The sequence below is a fragment of the Quercus suber genome, unplaced genomic scaffold, assembly GCF_002906115.3.
Source record: "Quercus suber isolate HL8 unplaced genomic scaffold, Cork oak 2.0 scaffold_25, whole genome shotgun sequence".
In the NCBI taxonomy this organism is placed as follows: domain Eukaryota; kingdom Viridiplantae; phylum Streptophyta; class Magnoliopsida; order Fagales; family Fagaceae; genus Quercus; species Quercus suber.
In genome coordinates, this window is record NW_027069490.1 from 60,016 (window position 1) to 83,809 (window position 23,794).

At 34.5% G+C, this 23,794-nt stretch overlaps 2 protein-coding genes across 2 annotated transcripts; one reads left to right on the top strand and one right to left on the bottom strand.

The window, feature by feature from the left end:
• Positions 1-2,065: 2,065 nt before the first annotated feature.
• Positions 2,066-2,674, top strand: LOC136064916 (uncharacterized). The gene has a single exon (XM_065767383.1). It carries the CDS (start codon positions 2,066-2,068, stop codon positions 2,672-2,674), a length of 609 nt encoding a protein of 202 aa, XP_065623455.1.
• Positions 2,675-16,406: 13,732 nt separating this feature from the next.
• Positions 16,407-18,367, bottom strand: LOC136064918 (uncharacterized). Its single transcript, XM_065767388.1, has 4 exons — positions 18,062-18,367; positions 17,357-17,588; positions 16,702-16,894; positions 16,407-16,551 (listed from the first exon to the last, which is right to left on the bottom strand). The coding sequence occupies exons 1-4, from the start codon at positions 18,365-18,367 to the stop codon at positions 16,407-16,409; spliced, it is 876 nt and encodes a 291-aa protein (XP_065623460.1).
• Positions 18,368-23,794: the final 5,427 nt, after the last annotated feature.

The window sequence follows — 23,794 nt, forward strand, 5'->3', positions numbered from 1 at the left end:
ATTCTCAGACGATATTGAACATGCCCCAATGCCAAGCAGATTTACGCGCCCACCATTCAATTTCTACAACGGGAAAACGGACCTGATTGAGCACGTCAGCCATTATATCTACGTGATGTCTCTGTATTCTCACAATGATGCGTTGATGTGCAAGGTGTTTCCCTCGAGCCTCAACCCAACCGCTCTGAGATGGTTTAATAGGTTGCGAAAGGTTCCATCCACACTTTCGTCGAGCTGATCCAAGAGTTTGGTATCCGGTTTGTAACTTGTAGCCGGGTGCCATAACCAGTAGATGTTTTACTATCGATGAGGATGAGGGTTGGGGAGACCCTTCGTAGCTACGCCAGTTGGTATTGGGAGCTTTATAATGAAATAGGTGGGGGCAATGAGAAAATCGGGGCGAGCACCTTTAGGATGGGATTGCTCGAAGATTCTGAACTACGAGAGTTGCTGACAAAGAAGCCTCCTAAGGACATGAGGTAGCTCATGAGGCGTATCGAGGAGTATAAGCGCCTAGAGGATGATAGGTTACAGAGCAAGGGTAAGGCCCCGTTGATAAATCGCAATGTTATTAATTCCATTTCGGACCCCGTTTCGGTTTGTCTAGTAGAATGGAATATTTCGATACCGGCCTATTCTGGCATACCGTTTCAGGATGTTTCAGAGTTCCTAAATATATATATATATATATATAACTAGATATTATTACTATTATATAATTTTTTTTTTTAATCTTAAATAAAGTGGGATTAAAAAAATATTTATTTATAATTTTTCTACAAATAATACAATAAATATAGTGTATAAACTTTCACCTTAAAAAAAAATCAGTGAAGTGGATTAAAAAAATTATGTAAATATTTTTCAACTTTTTACTTGTGGCATTGTTGTAAATAACTAAGTATCTATAAACAGTTTTTTAAGTGGGAAATTTCCTAGAAGTTTCCTCACCATTTCCATTAGCCCACACATATTTTTCCACTTATAATTTCCTCTTCATCTAATCTCCTCCTTTCTTTTACTTCACAAGCTTCTCCGCTTTTTTTTTTCTTTTTTTTTTAATGCATCCTTAAGTCTTGAGTCTCAAGTCTTCCTCACACAAACAAAGGCTAGAGCTCAACATGCCCAAAGTATGGTGGCTTAAAGCAACAAGGATGCATGAAGCTGAAGGAGAAACAGTGGCTTTGATTTTAGAAACATTCCAAAGCTTTTTTATTCAAAGCCTCATAAAAGTCTCACACTCCCTCTTTTTCTCTCTGGAAGTGGTAGAGACACAAGCTTAAAGAAGTGAGTTTTAATGGCAGCACTTGAGCTTTGTCCATGACTTGAATTTTTTTTTTCTTCTTCTTCGATCTGATGTGAATCTTATCTTTCTTCTTATTCTATTTCTTTTCTTCTTCTTCTTTTTTTTCCTTCTTTTTCTTTGATCTCTGTGAACTGTAAAGTGTGAAGTAAACCCAAAACACATACCGGCCGAATCTTTAGTTTCGGCCGGTATTTGCCGAAACACACCGAAATGACCGAAATGCCCCGGAATTGGCCGGATTTTGACTCGAGGTGGAACAAAGGGTATTCCGATTCCGGATTATACACCGGTACGAAAAATCCCGTCTGTTCCGGCCGGAATGGACCGGAATTCATAACAATGATAAATCGTCCTCGGCAGAGCGACTTTCAGCCAAGGCCTCAGAAGGATTTAAAGATACAGGAGCCCGAGTGGCAGCTGGGGGAGGTGAACGTGACATTTAAGGAACCAGTGCACAGGATTGTAGACCTAATCAAGAACGAGCTGTACTTCCGATGGTCAAACAAGATGGGGGGTGATCCTTCTCGGAGAAACTAGAATCTGTACTGCACCTATCACAAAGATAAGGGGTATACCACTGAGCAGTGTCGGGTATTAACAGACCATTTAGGGCAGTTGGTAAAAGCAAGACATTTGAAGGAATTCATAGTAAATCTCGGTGATCGGGGCGCTAGGCAAGGTGCTTAGCAAAGAGGGAACCCTCTCCCACCACAGTTGGGAGTGATTGAAGTGATCCATACCGCCCCGAGGGGTACGGCTATGACCAAAAAGGGGGTATTAACTATTGTGCCCGTAGAAGAACCCCTGGAGAAAGGACCTTCGGAGAAGAAAGTGAAACATGCTCGGGAGATCCTTGCTTTTGATGAAGATGACTTAGAAGGAACGATTCAACCACACGACGACACGTTGGTAGTCACAGCCCGAGTAAACAGCTTCCTGGTAAAAAGGGTGATGATAGACCAGGGGAGCGGGGCTAACGTGATGTATCCGGACCTATTCAAAGGTCTCAGGTTGAAAAATCAGGATCTGTCAAAGTACAATATGCCGTTGGACGGATTTGATGGCGGGGTGGTGATTCTTGAGGGACAAATTGCTCTTCCTATGAATATGGAAGGTAAGGAGGTGATGGTGACATACATAGTAGTCAATGCGTTTTCGTCATACACGATAATTATAGGCAGGCCATGGATTCATGCAATGGGGGCTGTTTCGTCCACCTTACACATAAAGGTCAAATTCCCTACCGAGCAGGGTATTGCCGTAGCAAAGGGAAGCCAGCAAGCGGCTAGGCAATGCTTAGGGGCTGCGGTCGACTGGAAGAACAAACAGGATAAGCAGAAAGAAACCAATGAGGAAGCATCCTCATAGCAATTACAGAATTCCCGAGAGGGAACAGTGGCTAGTTGTGTTGAGGAATTAATTAGAGTAAAGATATTGCCGGACTCTGACTAGTATTTTTAGGTGGGAGTGAACGTGGAGGACAAGAAAAAAGTAGAAACATTACTATTTTTGATACAGAATGTAGATGTGTTCACATGGAGCCCGTATGAGGTGCTTGGAGTTGATCCCGAGTTCATTGTTCATAAGCTTAACGTAGACCTATCGTTTCCACATAGGAAGCAGAGGTCGAGAAGGTTAGCCAGGGAACACGTGGAGGCAATAAGGTAGGAGGTCGGAAGTTAAAGGAGGTCGGGTCGATAAAGGAAATCTTCTTCCCTAAGTGGTTGGCGAATACTGTGATGGTTAAAAAGAAGAGTGGAAAATGGAGAGTTTGTGTAGATTTCACGGATTTGAATCGAGCATGCCCAAAGGATCCATTCCTTATGCCAAAAATAGATCAATTGGTAGACGTAAGCTACAGGCACCCAAGGATGAGTTTTCTGGATGCCTTTCAAGGTTATCACCAAATCGCCTTGGTTGCCAAGGACCAGGAGAAGACGGCATTCATCTCGTCAGATGTAAATTATCATTACACCGTGATGCCTTTTGGATTAAAGAATGCCGAGACAACATACCAACGAATGATGACCAGAATGTTCTGGGACAAGATCGGGCAAACGGTTGAAGTGTACATTGACGACATGGTGGTGAAAAGTAAACCAAAAGCACGGCATCTTGAGGATCTTCAGGGGGTGTTTGAGGTGCTTCGGCAATACAAGCTGCGCCTAAATGCAGACAAGTATGCCTTCGAGGTGGGAGCTGGCAAGTTCCTAGGCTATCTGATCACTAGCTGTGGGACAAAGGTCAACCCCGATCAGATTGACGTCGTGCAGCGCCTTATGTCGCCGAGCAATCCAAAGGAGGTACAGATCTTGACCGGAATGCTAGCTGCCCTTAACCGGTTTATTTCTAAGTTTGCAGATCGTTGCCATCCATTCTACCAGCTCCTCAAGAAATGGAAGGGGTTTCAATGGGACCAGGAGTGCGAAAGGGCTTTCTAGGATTTGAAAGAATATCTAACGCGGGCGCCTATGTTGGCAACCCCGAATCCCGGTGAGGACCTGTTTATGTACCTCTTGGTATCTGAGCATGCTGCAAGCGCCGTGCTTTTGAGGGAACAGGAGAAGCAACAACCTATCTACTATGTTAACAAGACCATGGTCGACACTGAAACCAGATACCTGCCCCTGAATAAGTTAGTGTTGGCCCTTGTGCATGCAACGTGGAAACTGCCTCACTACTTTCAAGCCCACACTATTTACGTTCTGACCGAGTATCCTTTACAATCGTTATTAAAGAGATCTGACTTCACGGGCCGGATAGCGAAGTGGGCAACCCGGTTGGGGTCCTTGGATATGAGGTACAAGCCAAGGAATTCAGTGAAGGGCTAGATTCTTGCTGATTTTGTTGTAAAGTTTTCTCCTAAAAACAACGGGGAGATGGTCTATCGTGTGGAGAGTCGCCCATTTTTAAAGGGCTTCCTCTGTTTGGATTCCTCATTTTTTGGTTCAAAAATGCCCCTACACCTCTATATTTAAGTAGAGATAAAAGTAAAGGATAGTCAGGTAAAAATACATGTCTAACTTGCACTAAAACATTGCCTACAAAATAGGACTACTCTCCTAATGGTTTTTAAATTACTTTATCCATTTATTAAAAAAAAAAATTAAATTAAAACAAACACGTTTGTTTGTGAATACATCTGCCATGATAATTGATAAATGAATAAATAAATAAATAAATAAAAAACACACACACACACACCTGCTGTTATTGCAAAAAAAAAAAAAAAAAATCAATTCCCTTTATAAAAAAAAAAAAGAGTAAATGCTACCACAATTCTTATCTCAATCCAATTATCACAACAATTATCTTATGAACAATAAAAATAAATACTAAAACATTGACTACAAAATAGGACTACTCTCCTGATGGTTTTCAAACTACTTTATTCATTTATAAAAAAAAAAAAAAATTAAATTTAAAACAAACACACGTTTGTTTGTGAATACATCTTCCATGATAATTGATAAATAAATAAATAAATAAACACACACCTGTCGTTATTGCAAAAAAAAAAAAAAAAAATCAATTCCCTTTATAAAAAAAGAGAGTAAATGTTACCCCAATTCTTATCTCAATCCAATTATCACAACAATTATCTTATGAACAATAAAAATAAACACTATTAAAAATTCATCCACTCTTTTACCACATACAAGTTTAAGCTCCCCTCATATAAAAAAGAAAAAATAAAATTTAACAGACACACGTTTGCTTGTTTGTGAATATATCTGCCATGATAATTGATAAAAAAAAAAGAAGTAAATGTTACCACAATTCTTATCTCAATCCAATTATCACAACAATTATCTTTTGGAAAAAAAAACGCTTTTAAAAATTCATCCACTCTTTTACCCACGTACAAGTTTAAACTCCCCTCATATAAAAAAGAAAAAAAAAAAAATTAACTCCCCATTATTATCAAACAGTTAGAGTCTAGCAGTTAAAATATTATTTGACTCTGTCTATCCTTATCCTCACGTCCCATCTACAAATTCAAATTAAAAAAAAAAAAAAAAAAAATCTTTGCTATGTTAAGAGCCCGAGAGGTCTGGTATCAAACCAAAAAAGAATAAAAAAATAAAAATTGGCAGAGAAACCTACAAAGAAGCCATCGCTGAAAATAAAAAATAAAAGGTGAGTACTCTAATCTGTCCTTATATATGTATTCTATTATTGACATTTTAGTTTTATGTGTTGTGGTTTTCATAGGTTGTGATTTATTTATTTGTTTCAATTTGGTGGTGTGTAGGTGGAAATTTATTGGCAAGGATTTCATACAATTGTTGGTCTATCTCATTTATATGCTATGCATCCCTCTCTCCCTCTCGTGTTCTTTCTAAATTTTTAGTTTTTTAGTTTACTTCCTTTTATTTCTTTTTTTTTTCTTTTAGATTTTACAATTTCTTATATAATTCTATTAGCAAATTGTGGCATGTTGATTTTGTCTATTGGTTTTGTGTATTTTGTAGAAGATTTGCACAGATAAGGTCTTCTGTTATTGGAACAATGTTTTTGCATTCAAATAAGTGAGAATCACAATTCAGGCGGATTGATATTCATGGCTATATATATACCTTATTCTTTGAGTTTTTTTTTCCCCCCTTTTTCCTTTTTCTTTTAGATATTAGAATTTCTTATATAATTTTATTAGCAAATAGTACATTCCTTTTTCGTTTCTTTGTTATACTATTTTCAACAAGAAAGAAACTTAATTGAGTTCCTTGATTAGGCCCTTAAAGAGGGATTAAAGCTACTAAATAAAACATACTTGGAGTAGATGCTCAGTCAAATGATCAATTCTATCCAAGTAAGGAATGAAATGGTCTCTTTCTTCCCAAATTTGAAACCACTATATAAAGCCTATGAGAAAGATTCTATTTTTTTTTCTACTAAAGCTAATATTTAATGCAGAACAAAGACAACAACAACAGGGAGGAAGATGATTTAAAACTTAGGATTCATCATGGGGGAAGGTTCAGGAATCTTAATGGGTTAATTCATGTTTAGGAATCTTAATGAGGCACGATTAGCTATGTGCTCTAAGTTATTTTTATTTTTTTGGGGGGATTAATATTTTGATGCTTATGTATATATTGTTTTGTGTGTTATAACGTAGGATACATTGTTTACCAATGGTCAGAAGACACTTGCAAGGCTACAACAAGTACAAGAAGTGTTGGAGGTGGATTGCTACTACTACAAGTGCTATTTTTGTAACTGAAACTACTACAAGGGCTGGAGAAGCAAGGGTTGCTGCTACAAGTGTTGGAGATTCAAGTTCAAAGTATGTAGGCCAAGAAAAAGAACTAACCTTGGACGATTTGAGAACATATAACTAGGCATTAACAATAATCTGTTTTATGTAATCTATGTACATTTGGTGGTGATAATTTTGGAGCTTTAGGTGATATAGATTATGTACCTGCAAATAATTCTGTAATTTTTTTTTTTTGGTCCTTAATATAATTCTGCAGCTTTAGGTGATAATTCTCACCTATTTATCCTGAATAAAGCTGCATTTTTACAGATTGCATTTTTTTTTTTTTTTTTGAGAATCACAGATTGCATATTTAGGTGATATAAATGACTATGTTGCTACATTAATAGCATGAGAAAGTCTTATGATACCTATTCTATCAAACTTGAAAATATGTCATTGCAAAATGAAATACTTATTTTGTCAAATCTTGAGTAAGAAGGAATAAGGAGAGATGGAAGTGCCCAATTTTAAGGGATATGGATAAGTATCTAAAATTCAGGAGTGTTTAAATTAGTACTTTTACATATCTAACCTTATTATTTAATCTTTTTAAATATATGAATTTGAGAGTATTTTTTATACGTAAAATGATAAAATCCAAATAAGGAATCACGTTATTAGTAATATAGACTAGCCTCTGAGCACGCGCTCACGCGCGTGCTCAGAGGCTCTTTTATTTTTTGGGTAAAGGTTAATTTAAAACATTTATTATAATTTGGGATTATTACATTTCCCAATCACAAAAAAACCTAGGGGTATGATGAGTATTACGTACGCGAGTGCTCAGAGGCTCTTTTATTTTTTGGGTAAAGGTTAATTTAAAACATTTATTATAATTTGGGATTATTACATTTCCCAATCACAAAAAAACCTAGGGGTATGATGAGTATTACGTGTGATGAAATAATTTTTCATCACACCTCTCTGTTTTTTTTTTTTTTGTGATTGGAAAATGTAATAGTCTCAAATTATAATAAATGTTCTAAATTAACCCTTACTCAAAAAATAGAAGAGCCTGTGAGCACGCCTGTGAGCACGTGCTTAGAGGCTAGTATATGAAATAGAAAAAGTAGACTTTTATGCTAAAATAGACCAAAAAAAAAAAATTGCATGGGTTTATGTGGATCCTCTAAACAGTTTGGAATAGTTTATTTTATTGGTTTTGTTTGCCTAGATAATAAATTAAATAAATATATAAGTGTATCTAAAGTAATAATTTAAAAAAAAAAGTGTGTATAAAGTTATTATAAAGTGACCTTAAAAATAAGTTGGATTTTAAGTTGATCTAAACACAAGCATACTTATCCAAAAAAAAAAAAAAAAAACACAAGCGTAGATCTACAAGAATTTTTGACTTAAATGGTATCTGTTCAAGGAAATGCAATGCCTTATGTACTGGAAAAAAGATTTTGACTTTCTATAAAACGTGTCTTCTATATATTTAGCTTCTTTTCAAGTGGCAGAAAAAGAAAGTGCAGCTATTTTGCATGGAAAATTATTGTTAATTGATATCAAAAGGCTTGAGATTAGCATTTACAATCATTTTTAACGCATGAACTAATAAAGAAATATACAAAAAAAAAAAAAAAGTGATTCCTATCTTTATTCTTTATTTTCAATTGTGCTTTATAATTGAAGATTGATCATTGAAGCCAATTGCAAGACGAAAGCTAAACTTTTTAGTTTGATTCTTTACTATCATAAAGGGACAAAACAAAAGTGTTGATTAGAGTTGCATGAAATGAGAAAAAGAAAGGCTAAATTGTTAAAATAATTATCTCTAGTCTTGATTCATCATGTGAATGCAACACTTTTACTCTATATTAGGACACTTTTTATTTCATTTTTGACGAGTTCTCTATGGGGAATCCCTCCTTTTCAAACAGTTTCTAAGAAAATTCAAATTCTTATGAGTTGACTGATCATTCTTTATTGTCTTAAACCTAACTTTGACTATAAAGCGTGGATTGCGTTCTTTCTTTACGCAGGTTTAAAAGTACTGAAAATGAACCGCCACTCCACGTGGCCAGCCTTCGTTCCCTCTCTCATTCCATCAAAAATCTGAAATTTGAAGAAGGACCCACGACAGATTGATTGGACAAATTCAATCAGAATGATCGGGCCAAAGTGACGGCTATGATTACTCGGAGATACTTTTACGTTTTAACCTAGAGCAATCCTACATAAAAATTTTAAAAAATAAAATTGACAATATTTTTTAAGAAAGATTAGCTACGTGGTAAGTTACAACAATTCTTGAAAAAATGCACACATGTCAATACTTTAGAAAAATATTTGTTTAAAATTTTTACTTAAAAAAAACTTTTGTTAACTCACTTATTCTTACCAAGTGTTGACATATATGTATTTTGTAGGATTTATTGCAATTTAAGGCCCGTTTAAATTAAAAGGAAAGGAAGGGAAATGAAGGGCAGTAGAGTAGAGTTGATTAAGAATATGCTAATTTTATATTAAATCTACTCTACTCTACTCTCCTCCCTCCCCTCAATTCAAATAAATAATTAGTTTGCAGCAAACCCTTCCCCATATTTTTTTCACTTGCTTGAAAAATAAGATTTTTCATTAAAAAAAGAGAGTAAAAGTTTATAATTATTTAGGACCTCAACTAATTTTATATTTATTTTTACAACTTTTTTTTTTTTTTAAAAAAAAAAAAAAAAAAAACACATACACACACACACAAGCATAGATCTACAAGAATTTTTGACTTAAATGGTATCTGTTCAAGGAAATGCTTTGCCTTATGTACTGGAAAAAAGATTTTGACTTTCTATCAAACATGTCTTCTATATATTTAGCCTCTTTTCAAGTGGCAGAAAAAGAAAGTGCAGCTATTTTGCATGGAAAATTATTGTTAATTGATATCAAAAGGCTTGAGATTAGCATTTACAATCATTTTTGACGCATGAACTAATAAAGAAATTAAAAAAAAAAAGTGATTCCTATCTTTATTTTTTATTTTCAATTGTGCTTTATAATTGAAGATTGATCATTGAAGCCAATTGCAAGACGAAAGCTAAACTTTTTAGTTTGATTCTTTACTATCATAAAGGGACAAAACAAAAGTGTTGATTAGAGTTGCATGAAACGAGAAAAAGAAAGGCTAATTGTTAAAATAATTATCTCTAGAGTCTTGATTCATCATGTGAATGCAACACTTTTACTATATATTAGTACACTTTTTATTTCATTTTTGACGAGTTCTCTATGGGGAATCCCTCCTTTTCAAACAGTTTCTAAGAAAATTCAAATTCTTATGAGTTGACTGATCATTCTTTATTGTCTTAAACCTAACTTTGACTATAAAGCGTGGATTGCGTTCTTTCTTTACACTGGTTTAAAAGTACTGAAAATGAACCGCCACTCCACGTGGCCAGCCTTCTTTACCTCTCTCATTCCATCAAAAATCTGAAATTTGAAGAAAGACCCACGACAGCTTGATTGGACAAATTCAATCAGAATGATCAGGCCAAAGTGACGGCTATGATTACTCAGAGATACTTTTGTACGTTTTAACCTAGAGCAATTCTACATAAAAATTTTAAAAAATAAAATTGACAATATTTTTTAAGAATAATTTGCTGCGAGGTAAGTTACAATCATTTTTGAGAAAATGAACACGTGTCAACGCTTTAAAAAAATATTTATTTTAAGAAAACTTTTGTTAACTCATTTATTTTTACCAAGCATTGACATATATGTATTTTGCAAGATTTGTTGTAATTTAAGACCTGTTTAGATTAAAAGGAAATGAAGAAAAATGAAAAGCTGTAAAGTAGAGTTGGTTAAAAAATACTAATTTTGTGTTAAATTTACTCTATTCTACTCTCCCGCCTTCCTCTCAATTTAAATAAATCATTAGCTTGCAGCAAATCATTCCCCATATTTTTTTAACCTGCTTGACAATAAGATTTTTCTCTAAAAAAAAAGTAAAAGTTTATAATTATTTAGGACCTCAACTAATTTTATATACATTTTTACAACTATTTTTGTTGTAAATTTTGATTATTGTTGTCACTTTTACGCCAATTCACTATTCTTTTTTTTAACCACTTACAAACAACTATATCATATAATTGTAAAAATTGGTATAATTTAATCGTAGTTAAATTATTTTTCAAAAGTTTACCCATGTGAAAAATATTACGACATTGCTTTTTAACATAATCTGCAATTGGATATTCCCAAATCTTTTAGGTGGGGTCGGTGTCTCAGTTGTGATTTTCTCTGCACGATCTGATGGATCAGTGAATGCAAGAGAGTGAGGAACGTAGAAGAGGCCCACTAATTCATATAGGTTAGAAAGTACTTAAACCCTGAAGTTCCAACAATGAGCAAAATTGGAGGTTGGAGCTATGTGATTTTTAAAAAGATTATACTCGTACTGGGTACTGCAAGTGTGATTTTTCAAACGTAGGGTATTTGAATAATGGTCGGTTTAGTCTATGTTTTCGGCAAAATAGTCCAAATGTTCAAACATGTCCCCACACCTTTAGACATGCACTCGCACGTGGAAGTGCACACGCATTGACCAACAAGTCCACAAAGGCAGTGGGCCAACCAGAGTTTTTAAGGCCCCACGGCCATGATATTGTGTGTGTTTAATTCTTTCCACGAATCAAGTGACAGTCCTAGTTGACCCGAATTTATGAATGTTGTTGCGATGCAATTAGAGCTCCCAACATAGAATTAAACAAAAAATTGTTGGTAAAAATTTCCTTTCTCCCATTATAACTAATAAGGTTCATGTTAATGAGTGTTCTTAGAGCACTCTTTAATAATTTATTTTAGAAAATTTTTGATACCACTTTTATGAAAAAAGAAAAAATTGTCAAAATATTAATTTTTTTTTTCATTTTTCATAAAAACTTTCTTTAAATAGATTATTAATGAGTACTCTAAGGGCACTCGTTAGCATTTCTTAATTAATAAAGGTCCAGTTAACGTATATACTTAGTATATACATTAACAATTCATTTTAAGACATTTTTTATTAGGAATTGAAAAAGTTATAAAAAAGATTGACAATTTTTTCAATTTCTAATAAAAAAATTTCTAAAATGGTTTATTAACATATACGCTAAGGGCATATGTTAGTAAAACCCAACTAATAAATTACTTATAATTCGAAAAAAAAAAATCTAGGTATTATAAGTTATGTAACTCAATTGACACCTCTTAGTAATTTTAATGAAAATATTTAAGTTTAAATCATCTCTCCTTCTCATGTAATAATAATAATAATAATATCACTCAAGATTATCTTCTCTAGAGGAGCACATACACTTTGAACAAATAACCATACTTTCCTTCAATTTTGCACTTTTATATATGGACAGTCAAGGGAATGGTATGATGGTTCGTTGGTTCAATTGTTATGACATTGGTTCAACGTTCGATTAATAAATAATAAAAAATATTAATAAATTATTTATTTCTGATTTCTAATTAACTCAACTGGTAGTTTCTCCAAAAAAAAAAAAAAAAACTCAACTGGTAAGGTTCTTGTTGTTGAATAAAAGATTTGGAACTCTAACTCCATCTATACCGAAATTTAATTGGGTTCTTGGCCTAATAATAAAAAACAATCATCATAGAAAGAACAACATATATTATAATTTTATCTTATTTATCAAATAAGTATATATTTAAAAAAAGAATACATAAAAAATGAATATAAACTATTAACAATATATTTATTAAAGAATACATTAAAATAGATTATAAACTATTATAAGATAAAAAGGAGAGGTGGTATTCAATTTAAACATAAATATGCAAATCACTCAAAGATTAAGGGCCCGTTTGGTTATAAAGTTCAAAATTTGTTGTTTAAAAAGATGTGAAAATTGTTGTTTAAAAAGTGTTGTTAAAAAACGTGTTTTTAGTGTTTATAAAACAAAAAATGTGTTTGGTATTATGGTTTAAACAATATGTTTTAGTGTTCAAAAAACATAAAAATGTGTTTGGTATGTCTGTTTAATTTTGTAAAAAAAGCTGAGCAAAAGTACGAAATAACCATTTTTAAATCAGGAGAGAGAATAACATTATTCCCGTTGCTGGAGTCTTTCCTTCTTTATCCCTTCTCTTCCCTGAGGGCAGAAAACCAAACCCACGCAGTCCTTGTCTCCATCTACGCCTCAGAAAATCCACGGCTGGGCTTCACGTTCCTCGGAACTCATCTCCACTGTCAGCACTCCAAGACCCAGCAACCAATCGAGCTTTTGTCGCCGCCGACCCATAACTCCAAGATCCAGGTTTGAATCTCACTTTCACATTGCTTGTCAATGGGTTTTTTGTGTAAACAACTCAGTTCCTTCTTCACTCACAAATTTCTCACTTTTTATTTTGTATTTTTTATTTTTTATTTTTTCCTCACCAATCGAGAAAACCCATTTTTTCTATTCTTTGTTTGCTGTTGAGACAATATTTGCTTTACAATCCAAACATACACACCCTACATTCTCGAAATCTAGAAGGGTTTTCTCAAAATCTTTGCTGTTGAAACAATTTTTGATTTACAACCCATTCGATTTTTCATTTTTCTTAACACTCTGTGAATCATTTGCCGAGAAAGCGTCGGAAGATTAAACTAAAAAAAAAAAAAAAAAAGGCAAACAAATCTTCTGAACTCTAAATTAATAATTTCTTGTGGTTTTTCCTAGGGCTTCTCAGCTACCAAAATCCAATGTTGCTTGCTGCTGTTTGAAATTTGAGGGTCTTTTTAGTGTGATTTTTAAGCTAATATGAAATTCTCCGTAGCTGATTATTAGTTTCATTATTGCATTTTTACTGTTAGTTTTAGTTGATTGGGTTTAGTTTAATTATTCATGAATTTAAGCTTGGTGAATTTGATGAATTTGTGGCAGGTTTGACTGAATTTTGTTGAATTTAATTTGGATATGATGGATATAATGTGGTGCTGTTGAGACCAATTCCTCAATTATAGTGATCAAAACAAAGGTTTTGTGAGGTTTAGGAGTATTTTTGGTTTTCTCTGTTCTGGTTCTGTGATCGATGGTTTTCTAATTCAAAATTTTGAAAGTTTGTATTAATCTCGCACCAAAATTTTGAAAACAGTTATAGGAAATTGCATTGCCATAATCGCTTCTCTTTGCCAAAGTATTAGAACAATACTCTTTTAGGAGATTTCTTATGCATACCTTGTTTATCGATTGCCTCCTTTTAAGAACATTTCAATTGGTTATTTATGGAGAGCTATTTCCTTGACTCTTGATGTCATGGTAGATGGCAAGTAATGGCTTGTAACTATCGAAGCATAATTTATGGAGTGTGGTTAGCTCATTGCTGATTGGATTATTGCAAGTTGACCAATGTAATTATATCCATCTTAATTCTTAGTTGCCCCCACATTCCCGAGTCAGGTGTGTATAATAAAGGGAATCTTATGTTTAGGAGGTACAAAATTGTTTGATGCTAGGGACTTTACTTTTTTGATGCCTAAAATAAATTGGTTGAGTTCTTAGCTGATTCTCTAGTTTGCTCATGTTACTCTGACTTGGCCTGGATCCATACTAAAGTTTGATTAGTCTTCTTTCTTGGAACTTTAATCAATAATGTGTTCCCTTAAGCCACTTACTTGGTTGGCCACTCTCCTGGACCAACAATCCCTTTTTCTAAGGAGGCTTTGTAGCCTAATTCTTTGGTCTTGATGCTAACCTGGTCGGCCACTGTTTTGTTTTAGCCCTTTCTGTAGGGACTTTGTTAAAATTTTCCTTTACAATTTTGGTCCACCAGCACCCTTAAGCCAATAAGTTTAGTGCCTACACACTTTTTCACAATTGTTCTACATAGAAAATTGTGATCTTCGGATATGTATGGTGTGTCCTTTTGTAGTGTTGATTACGTTGTTTAATAGTGTTGATTACGTTTTGTAATGTGTAATTGAGTAGGTTTTTGGCTTCTTCTTGCAGATGTCGAACGCAATGCATGACAATATTGACGATGGCCTTCGGTTCCGAAATTGCAAATGTTTCTGTGGCATGAGAGCAAGTGTGAGGATTTCGGATAAGCGAAATGAGAACCGATATAGGATTTTTCAATGTTGCCCAAAGGACGCATGTAGGTTTTTTCAATGGTGTATTCCCATGAAGATGCCATTGCCATATGCGGAGGAATTCTAGCAACTACAAGAAGAGTTGTGTGTGTTCCGCAAAGAATTAAGGGTAATGCATGACAAGGTCCATCCCTTAGATCAGACAAAAAAAATGGTCAAGATTATGTTCATTGGATGGTGTTTATTATGCACTGTGCTTGCCTACTGCTAACTATGACAATGGTGTAAGCCAAACTGTTATGATGATGTGTTCATTCTTACTGTGTACCCATATTATCTTATTATGTACTACTGACTCCTCTTGAATTTGATGCGCGCTGTACTATTTTTTGACAATCTTGAGTCATCCATTTTGCTAGTGCTAGGTATATGTATGGGGCTGACTCTTGACTCTTACAATAGTATGTTATTGGCTTAATGGTACTTTAAATATAGTGATAATTTATTGGATTAATAGTCAGTACAAATATTAGATAAATGCTCCAATTTTCATTAACATTTATTGAAGTTGAAAATGTTTTTATATTCCCTTGAAATTGATGTTGTCCAAAGTTTGGCTATAGTACATCTTACATTATTTGGCGAGAAAATTATCAACTTGACACAAAATTGGGCAAACCTATAAATGAAGTCATAGTCACTGATTTTGTCGGAACTGCACTTTGAAGAATTTTGAGTACAACAGATTGCACAATGACTATTATGAGTTATTAGCCTTCTTCCTCAAGTCTTGGTGTTCTTCTTCTCTTCCTCTCAAACCAAATGATGGTTGTCATTCTAAAATTCAATTTCTTGGCCATAAGCACCTTAGCAAATTTAATAACTAAATTGTTCTTCACTTCAATCACCAACCTTCTCATAGTATTGATTCATGCGTTCAAAGTACCCGGCGAAGCGCTCCAAGGCAGGCTAGAACAATTGGAGTTCTTGTGGACTAAATAGAGACTTCTTCTGAAGGCTTGCTCAATGATTTTCCAGAGATTATGGAGAACTTCACAGAGATGGTATCAACCGTGGTAACATGTTTGTGGAATAATTACAAGGATGCTTTAGGATATGTAACTGATAATGCTTGACTTTTTTACTTAGAATGAGAATGCTTGATTTGGTGTAAATAATGTAAAGGATTAATGTTCCTTGAAAATAACTTTGTGTGCTCAATATATATACTAACAGTTTTGTCCAAGATTGAACTCATATATGTCCATAATTTTGAGCACAAGTTCTTCCATTCGGGCTCTCGAAACTCATAAAAGCTCCAGTACATTTGTGAAAGAAAAAAAACATGGAAGAGCCAGCTATTATAATTAAAGAGGAAAAGAATAACATGGATCTCTTCCATGCCTAGCATTCCTCTGCCACTACACCATTTTCCATGGAAAATAATACATTTGCAATTGCTATCTTTTACCAACAATTTCAATCCAAAAAACAGTCCACATTTGCAATTGCTACACTATAAAATGAAAATGGTGTTCTCAAAGCTGAACTCATCCCAACACTCATCATAATCTACCAAACACAATAATTTAGCTTACCATCATATCAAACATGAGGGAATTACAAAAGCAAAGAGAAAAATGTTCCCAGTGATGACAACTGTTTCAAAGACCAAACAAAAAACATACGTAATTCTATTTAGAATCTGAACTAAAAAGCAAGGAAATGAGAGGAAGCAATGTCAACAATAGTTAAAGTTCCATGTTATCCACTTTTACAATCTATTCCCAAAAAGCTCAATCACGGTTGCCTATGTAATCTGCCCACATAGCAACAGTTATTGCATCACGATACTCCGACATTGCTCGTTGTGCACGAGAATTAAAAGCTTCTTCATTGCCCCCACTGCCTACGCGTGTAGCTCCTGCTGGGTTTGCGTTGCTGTTACGCACAAATTATCCTTCCCACACTTGGAACATTTCATCCGCCCGGTTATACATGCAAATAAAGTTGTGCAGTGCACAGCATACGGTCATAATCAACCGTTGTCTAGAGATGGAGAAGGAGTGCATTTCAGTTAGGATCGGGAACCTCGCCTTCAACACGCCAAAGCATCGTTCAATCACCATCCGCAATGAGGAATGCCTATAATTGAACAACTCTTGTGGGGTAGTAGGCTGTCGGTTCACACCCCGAAACTCTTGGGCATGGTAGTGTATGGAATTGTGTGGAGGGAGGAATGCACTGCCTATTGCATATCCCGAGTCAACGAGGTAGTACGATCCTGCAATAAGAGTGATAATCACATAACAAGCAAGGTCTCACATCTAGTTTTTGAGAATTATCATAGACAAGAATTTCATCCTAATGCTCTATAATCCCATTTTTATGGGTTTTCCACATCTGTACTATGCTACCAAATACTTTGGAAATGCCAAGTCAGATGCAACAAATTAATTTACTTTCTATAGAAATGGTTGATCAAAATCATGGGAGTGACATCATGGCATCTGAGGACAATGTTAATTATTCAGCTCAAATAAGGGAACCATCTCTGGTAATCCACATTTCAAATCCAACTGAATTATTTGAAATAGGTTCAAATTATAAAAGTGGATGACAAGTGGCTAAAACCCACTAAACTTTTTGGCCACATTGCTTACCAAAAATACCCAACAAATCTCAATCCCAAAGACGAAATCCAATACCAAATGTACTAATATATATATATATATATATATTTTACCTCTAGGCGGCCAAGGGAACTCATACTCGACATGTCCAAGTGCATCTTGCATGACTCGTGAATCATTTGCACTCCCTTCCCATCCAGAATGCACATACGTAAACCGCATGTCGAAGTTGCATGCACACATCACGTTTTGGGTGATGTCACTCCGTCTATCTATGAATACGGTGGTCCTACCGGATGGGGCAGAGGCACTTATATGCGTCCCATCGATAGCCCCCACACATTTCTGTTACAAAAATAGGTAGCTCTAATTAATAAATTAAACTTATGTGCAATATAGTGTGAACAATATGAAGGGAGCCAAAGTGAAGTGTAGCAAGGTACAAAAATGTATGTATCCAATTATTATAGGCTGAACAGTTCTATCCAACTAGCTAGGTACGTAGCTAGAGATATTGGAACATTCTGAACAATTCATAGCAACCAACAGTCACGGTTGGACCTTTTTCTGCATTTGACATTGGAATTTTTTCAATGGTTTTTGTACTCAAGGTTTTCTAGGTCAACTTTGATATGTTAACTTGTATACTTTATTTAATATTTTTCAATTAACCTCAAATTATAAAAACTATAAATACTTCAAGACTCTTTCATACTTCATATTGTTTTCTTTCTATTCTCTATTACAGATCTTTCACATTTTAATGAATCAAAATGATAATTTATCTAAGAACTAAAAAAAGAAAAATCAAAGCATACCTCAAACCATGGATAATATTTCTCATTCCCTCGAAGTGAATGGGGAAGCTCAGTTGCATCAGCATCGGGCCGGATGATGAGACATCCCAAAGCATGGATAGCACGCAAGGCACGCCGGAACCGCCTTTGAATGGTTTCGAGAGAATGTTGGAAGCGGTTGGCAGTTAGCCGGTAGTCAGCATTGTGTTCAACAATAAATAGCACTGTCGCAACGGCCTCCTCAACTGAAACAATACCAGTGTCCTCCTCTAATAGGTGCAGCCGCTTCAACTCATTACACAAGTGCCTAAAAATGGTCTTGTCCATGCGGAATATGTTGTAACACACTTGGGGATTTCCTTCTAGTACTTCAATCACATATGACCTCCCACTCAAGATACTAGTGCACATAGGTCGCTTCATGTAGTACTTTTGCACGTACTTTATAAACAGCTAAACATAAGTTGTGGCAATCTCGAGCTCCACCTCACTATCATACGCATCTGAATCGGACTCAGCCATGCCTAAATCACGATTTGAATCGGTGTCGGCCATAACTGAATCACACCTGTGGGTAGCCAATAAGTTCACATCAGCCACTATAAAGAAGCACACACACACACACACACACACACACACATATATATATATATATATATATATCGCTATATGTATATATATCTATATTGTTGTATGTATATATATATATAAGTTAGTATATATATAAAGTAGTATATATGGCTGTATGTATATATACGTGAGTATCAAAGAATTTCTGCATAATAGTATTTATAATTTTGAGTAAGTAAGTATATATATATATATATAAGCTATATGCATATATAAGTCAGTATATATTTCTGCATATATAAGTCAGTAAACCTCTTGAAATGCAGATAAGCATTTTGATTCATACATTATCATAGCATCATTTAGACTGAAGCCAAAACTAGCTTTTATTGATATCAATGTCATGGGATTCCCCTTTTTCCTTTCCATGGTCCTAATTATTCAGTCGCTTGTGAAATTCTATCTTAACATTCTAGCATGTGAAAAGCATAAAAGTATTAGGTAGGTAGGTGCCACCACAGGAAAAAGAGGGGGTGGGAGGGTGGTTGTGGAGGCATGAAGATAGATTGTAAGCCTTGCTCCTTTAATTGTTGATCCACCTAAATTCCTCCAAGACCCTTTTCTCAAAATTGATTTGCAAACCCCACCAAATGGGTTTGATAATGTTCAGGTTTGGTATCAAATTGGAGAATGTAGATTCTGATAATGCTCATGTTGTTTCTTTGTTTGTAAATTCATGGAAATTGTTATTTCTATGGTTGTATAGAGTTCCACAAATATATTGAGAATAAGAGTTTTCCATTGCATGCTAAACAATATGGCTATTTCTCATTGAGAATAACAGTTTACATTGCAAACTTTTCTAAAAGAAAATATTTTACATTGAGAAATCTACTGTTGGCAGTAGCAAAATTTTTAGTTCGGAGCTTTTAGGCTAAAGTTCTAAGTCATTTTCTATATCTCTGGCTTTATCAAAACGTAACCTCCAATCTCTCACAAAACTCCTAAACTCAGTCTCAAGCAACAAAACTCTCAAAATCAAGACCAAAACTTTAAATCTACCTCATAAATAAAAAATAAAAATAAAACAAAAAAAATCCGAACATAATTTCACCTAACCCAAAGAAAAGTACCAAAAAGTCTTCTAAATGCTAATGAGAGGCAATAAACAAAAAGCCTCACCTATAATTTCTTGGTACACTCCTTTGCTCTGAGGCCCAAAATACGTCTGATTTATGCAAGCTATATAGACCTGGATCAATTATAACAGGCTTGGTTCTCTGATACCTGTGGATTTCAATGAATTTGCACCTTTTAGGCAGAGTTGTATACAAATTTTGCAGACAATTTGTGTGCTGCTTTCAAACTAATTCCAGCAAAACTAAAAAAAGTAACAACAGAGAAAGGATGAACCAAATACTCCTTCCAGCCAATGTCACTTGTATGGTCAATGAAATTAAGGTTTCTTGGAATAGTTGACAATGTATGAAGCAGATATGTGACACCATAAATAAATTTGCAAAATATGGTGCATCAGCTTACTTTTTGGAAATATTAATTAAAAAAACGACAAATTAGGAATAACATGCCTAATTGAATGCACCATATCTAATGAAATATAATTACATAAGGATTCGGATAAGCTTTTCCACCTTATATAACACCAAATTGAATGCATTAATGCAGTTAAGTTATAAGTACAAACAGTAACAATAAAGTTCCTATAAATGGTCTCAAATTTGGAATTCATCAAACCAATCCCAGAAGAACCAAAAAAATTATATATGCACCAATGAAGTCAAGCACCAGTTCCCACTCCCATAAAAAAAAAAAAAACATAGACAATGATGAATGACCCAAACAAAACAAAAAAAAAAAACCAAAATACTCATATATTTCTGCATATATAAGTCAGTCTATATAAGTGAGTCTAACCATTGCTGGAAGCACTATATATATATATATATAGATGTTACTTTGTGTACCACAGAAATTTCGTAAAGAAAACATTAGATTTTCTAATATATACATACATATATATATATATATGTGTGTGTGTGTGTGTGTCACCAAACAAAGAAATTCATAGAAGAGACTGACAACCACAAAACATATTTCTTACATAAGTAGCATAGATGTCCAAAGCATTCAACATAATAAAGGAAGGCAGCATGCAAACATTGTCCCAAATATTAACATAATACAGACTTTGCCTATTCACATTAAGGCAAACTAAGAGTACTAATTAACTTCCTAGGCTATCTACATAGCGCATATCATCAATTAACTTCCTAGGCTGTCAACTACAACCACCACCACTGCAATCCACCCCCAATAAACTCAATCCAAGCCCTTCTTCTATCAACCGTCATTGCAAAAAAAGCGGCTCTACTCTTGGGGTTATGAAGCTCCTGCACAACCTTGCAATATGTGACATGATCCACGTCAGTGTGCTGGTTGAGAAGAGTTACAACTTGTGTAATTGACTCAGAGTTAGCCCCCACACCAGACTCTCCAGTGTCGGTGGACTTTTTCCCCCGACGGTTCCTCATTTCAGTAAAACTCCATATTGCATCAGTCATGGACTCAAGGGAGTGGCCTTTCCTCCGTTTTTCGCTTGAATGAGATGGTTCAGATGGTCACTTTTCAGCTTGCCTTCGGCTTTGGGCTTCACTCAGTGTGGGCAGCTCCTCCATGTCATCCACACCATCTGTGTTTACATTGACATGTACCCCCTCAGATAGGAAGGCTGCATCAAGTTCTCTCTCTTCATCACTGTTGGGAGCTGGTTGGGTAGATGACATTTGGAGGAAACCCGTGGCTGTGTTTGAATTGAAAAGCTGGCCCATCAGATCATAATGTCTTAGCCCCTTTTTTTTGAACTCCTGGAATTTATGATTGATCTATTAACAACCATATATAATGGGTTAGATGACTTATCCATATAAAACCCAATACAAATCAGATGGGTAATTATAATAACCCTATAATAACCATCCACCTTTATATACCAAAAACAGAAAGAGTATGTCATCAAAATTTATACCAAAATGTCACATATATGACTGAAAATATTTCTTACACAAGAGCCTTTATTTGAACAATTTGTGTTCTTTGTGAGGTGCCTAATCACTTATTAATATGTTCTAAGCAACTCACTTTCCATTTAATTTTGAATCATACCACACTCCATCACTTTCCTAGCCCATCACTTTCCTAGCTCATCACTTTCATGATGGAGACAACAATTTTGGATGCTTCAAAAAACGTTATTACACATCTAGTTTTTGATCTAAAATTATGAGTTGAAAATAGAGTGTAAAAGGTTTTATTCTTAATTCAGTTCCAGTCTAGTTTGCAGCACAAACCAACAATAACAGTACCTTGAACCCTTGAACATAATTTCATCACCACCTCAAAGGGACAAACATTATGAACAACAAAACACAAACACAAACATGTTTGTTTGTAACAATGAATAGTACCAATAGATCCATGAGAACACACACAGAGTAATAGCCCAAAAAAAAAAAAAGGACAAGTACAAAAGCAGCTGGATAAACGAAGCCCATTTCACATTAACACCAATAGATCCAACTAACCACAATACAACTGAGAATAATTCACAAAACTACAATAGTTATACACTTACAACATAGTGCTGGTTTCATATCTTTGTTTTTGAAGTACTTATCTTTTTTAGTTGTGAATACATTCAGTGTTTAAAAGATGGGTCATGCTATAATGAACATAAGGTAGATTTCAGCTACATTTTATTTACAACCATAAACCATGCATATAGCTAATTGTAATAAATTTTGTTTGGAATATGTTAAAGGACTTACCGCAAATGTAGTAGCCCATGCTTCCTCACTAGCCGTCACAGTATTTGAAATGGGGTCCCATCCCATTCCTGTACGTGCGATGAGCTGGGAGAATGTGCGGTGTTGGGTTTTCATTCGTTCATATTTTTGTGTAAGTTGTGTCTTGTTGAAACCTCTATTCGTGCGTTTGTTAAACTCATTCGTAACAGCTGTCCAAGTTCCACTCTTGAACTAGCCTTGGGGTATATTCCCTTTTGCGTCATCTTCTAACAATACTTCAATGAAATGCCTCTCGACTGCAGTAGGCCACAACTTCCTCTCCTTGGTATCAGCCGCTCTCTCATCCATCTAAACAAATTTTGGTATACTTACATAGACTTGTCATTTGAAATTGTATGATACTGATTAACAAACATTTACCTACTCACTAAAAACTACCAAGCAGCAGGCATTAACTTCAAACTAAGGTCTAAATTTGAAAATTTTAAGATAGATTTTTTGAATTTTAATATAAGCAAGGCCAAAGACCATAAATGATCATATATGATAGCAGAACCCAATAATTGAAGTGGCTGCAAGGTTGCTAACAAAGTGGATTAACAAGAATTGCACATTTGAAGAACATATAATTTTAGATCAAAGTCATAAATTACCCATGTAATGGAATGAAACCTGAAGTGCAGTGCACTTAAGGAATTGGATTAATAAATTCAATAAATCTTGACATGCTCATTAAATAAAAGAAATTAATGTGATTTTAAAATAAATCACATGCATGACATAATAAAAATAAAAGGACCAAATATGATAAAGTAAATGAACTCAGAAAAAAATAAGACATTTTTATGAAAATCAATTAAATTTTTTAATCAATTTGATGCAAAAATGTTAATGGCATGCTTAAATAAAAAGACTTAAATGATATATTTAGTACTAATTTTCTATGGAAATCACACTAAAATTTTAGCACGTGTTCCACAAAAAATTACATACTTTGTTCACAATAAAATGCAACATGGGTAATTTCATGTAATCAGTGATATCTCAAACGCCCTCAAGTCTGTTTTTTTTTTTCCCATGACCAATCAAATTACACGAACTTTCATGGTATTAAATATAACATCAAAATTAATCTAATCACATGGTTAGATTTCAAGTTAAGCTTAATCAAATTGATAAAAATCAACAAAATTGATAAACGGCCCAATGAAGACAACATGCATGACCTAGGTACAAAATTATTACAATAATACAAGCAACCAAATGATTCACTAGCTACGAAATGATAATAAACCACATTTAGGCAGACCTACCAGGAAGGGAATAGGGTGAGATTTGTTGTAGGAAGCAGAGGAGGAAG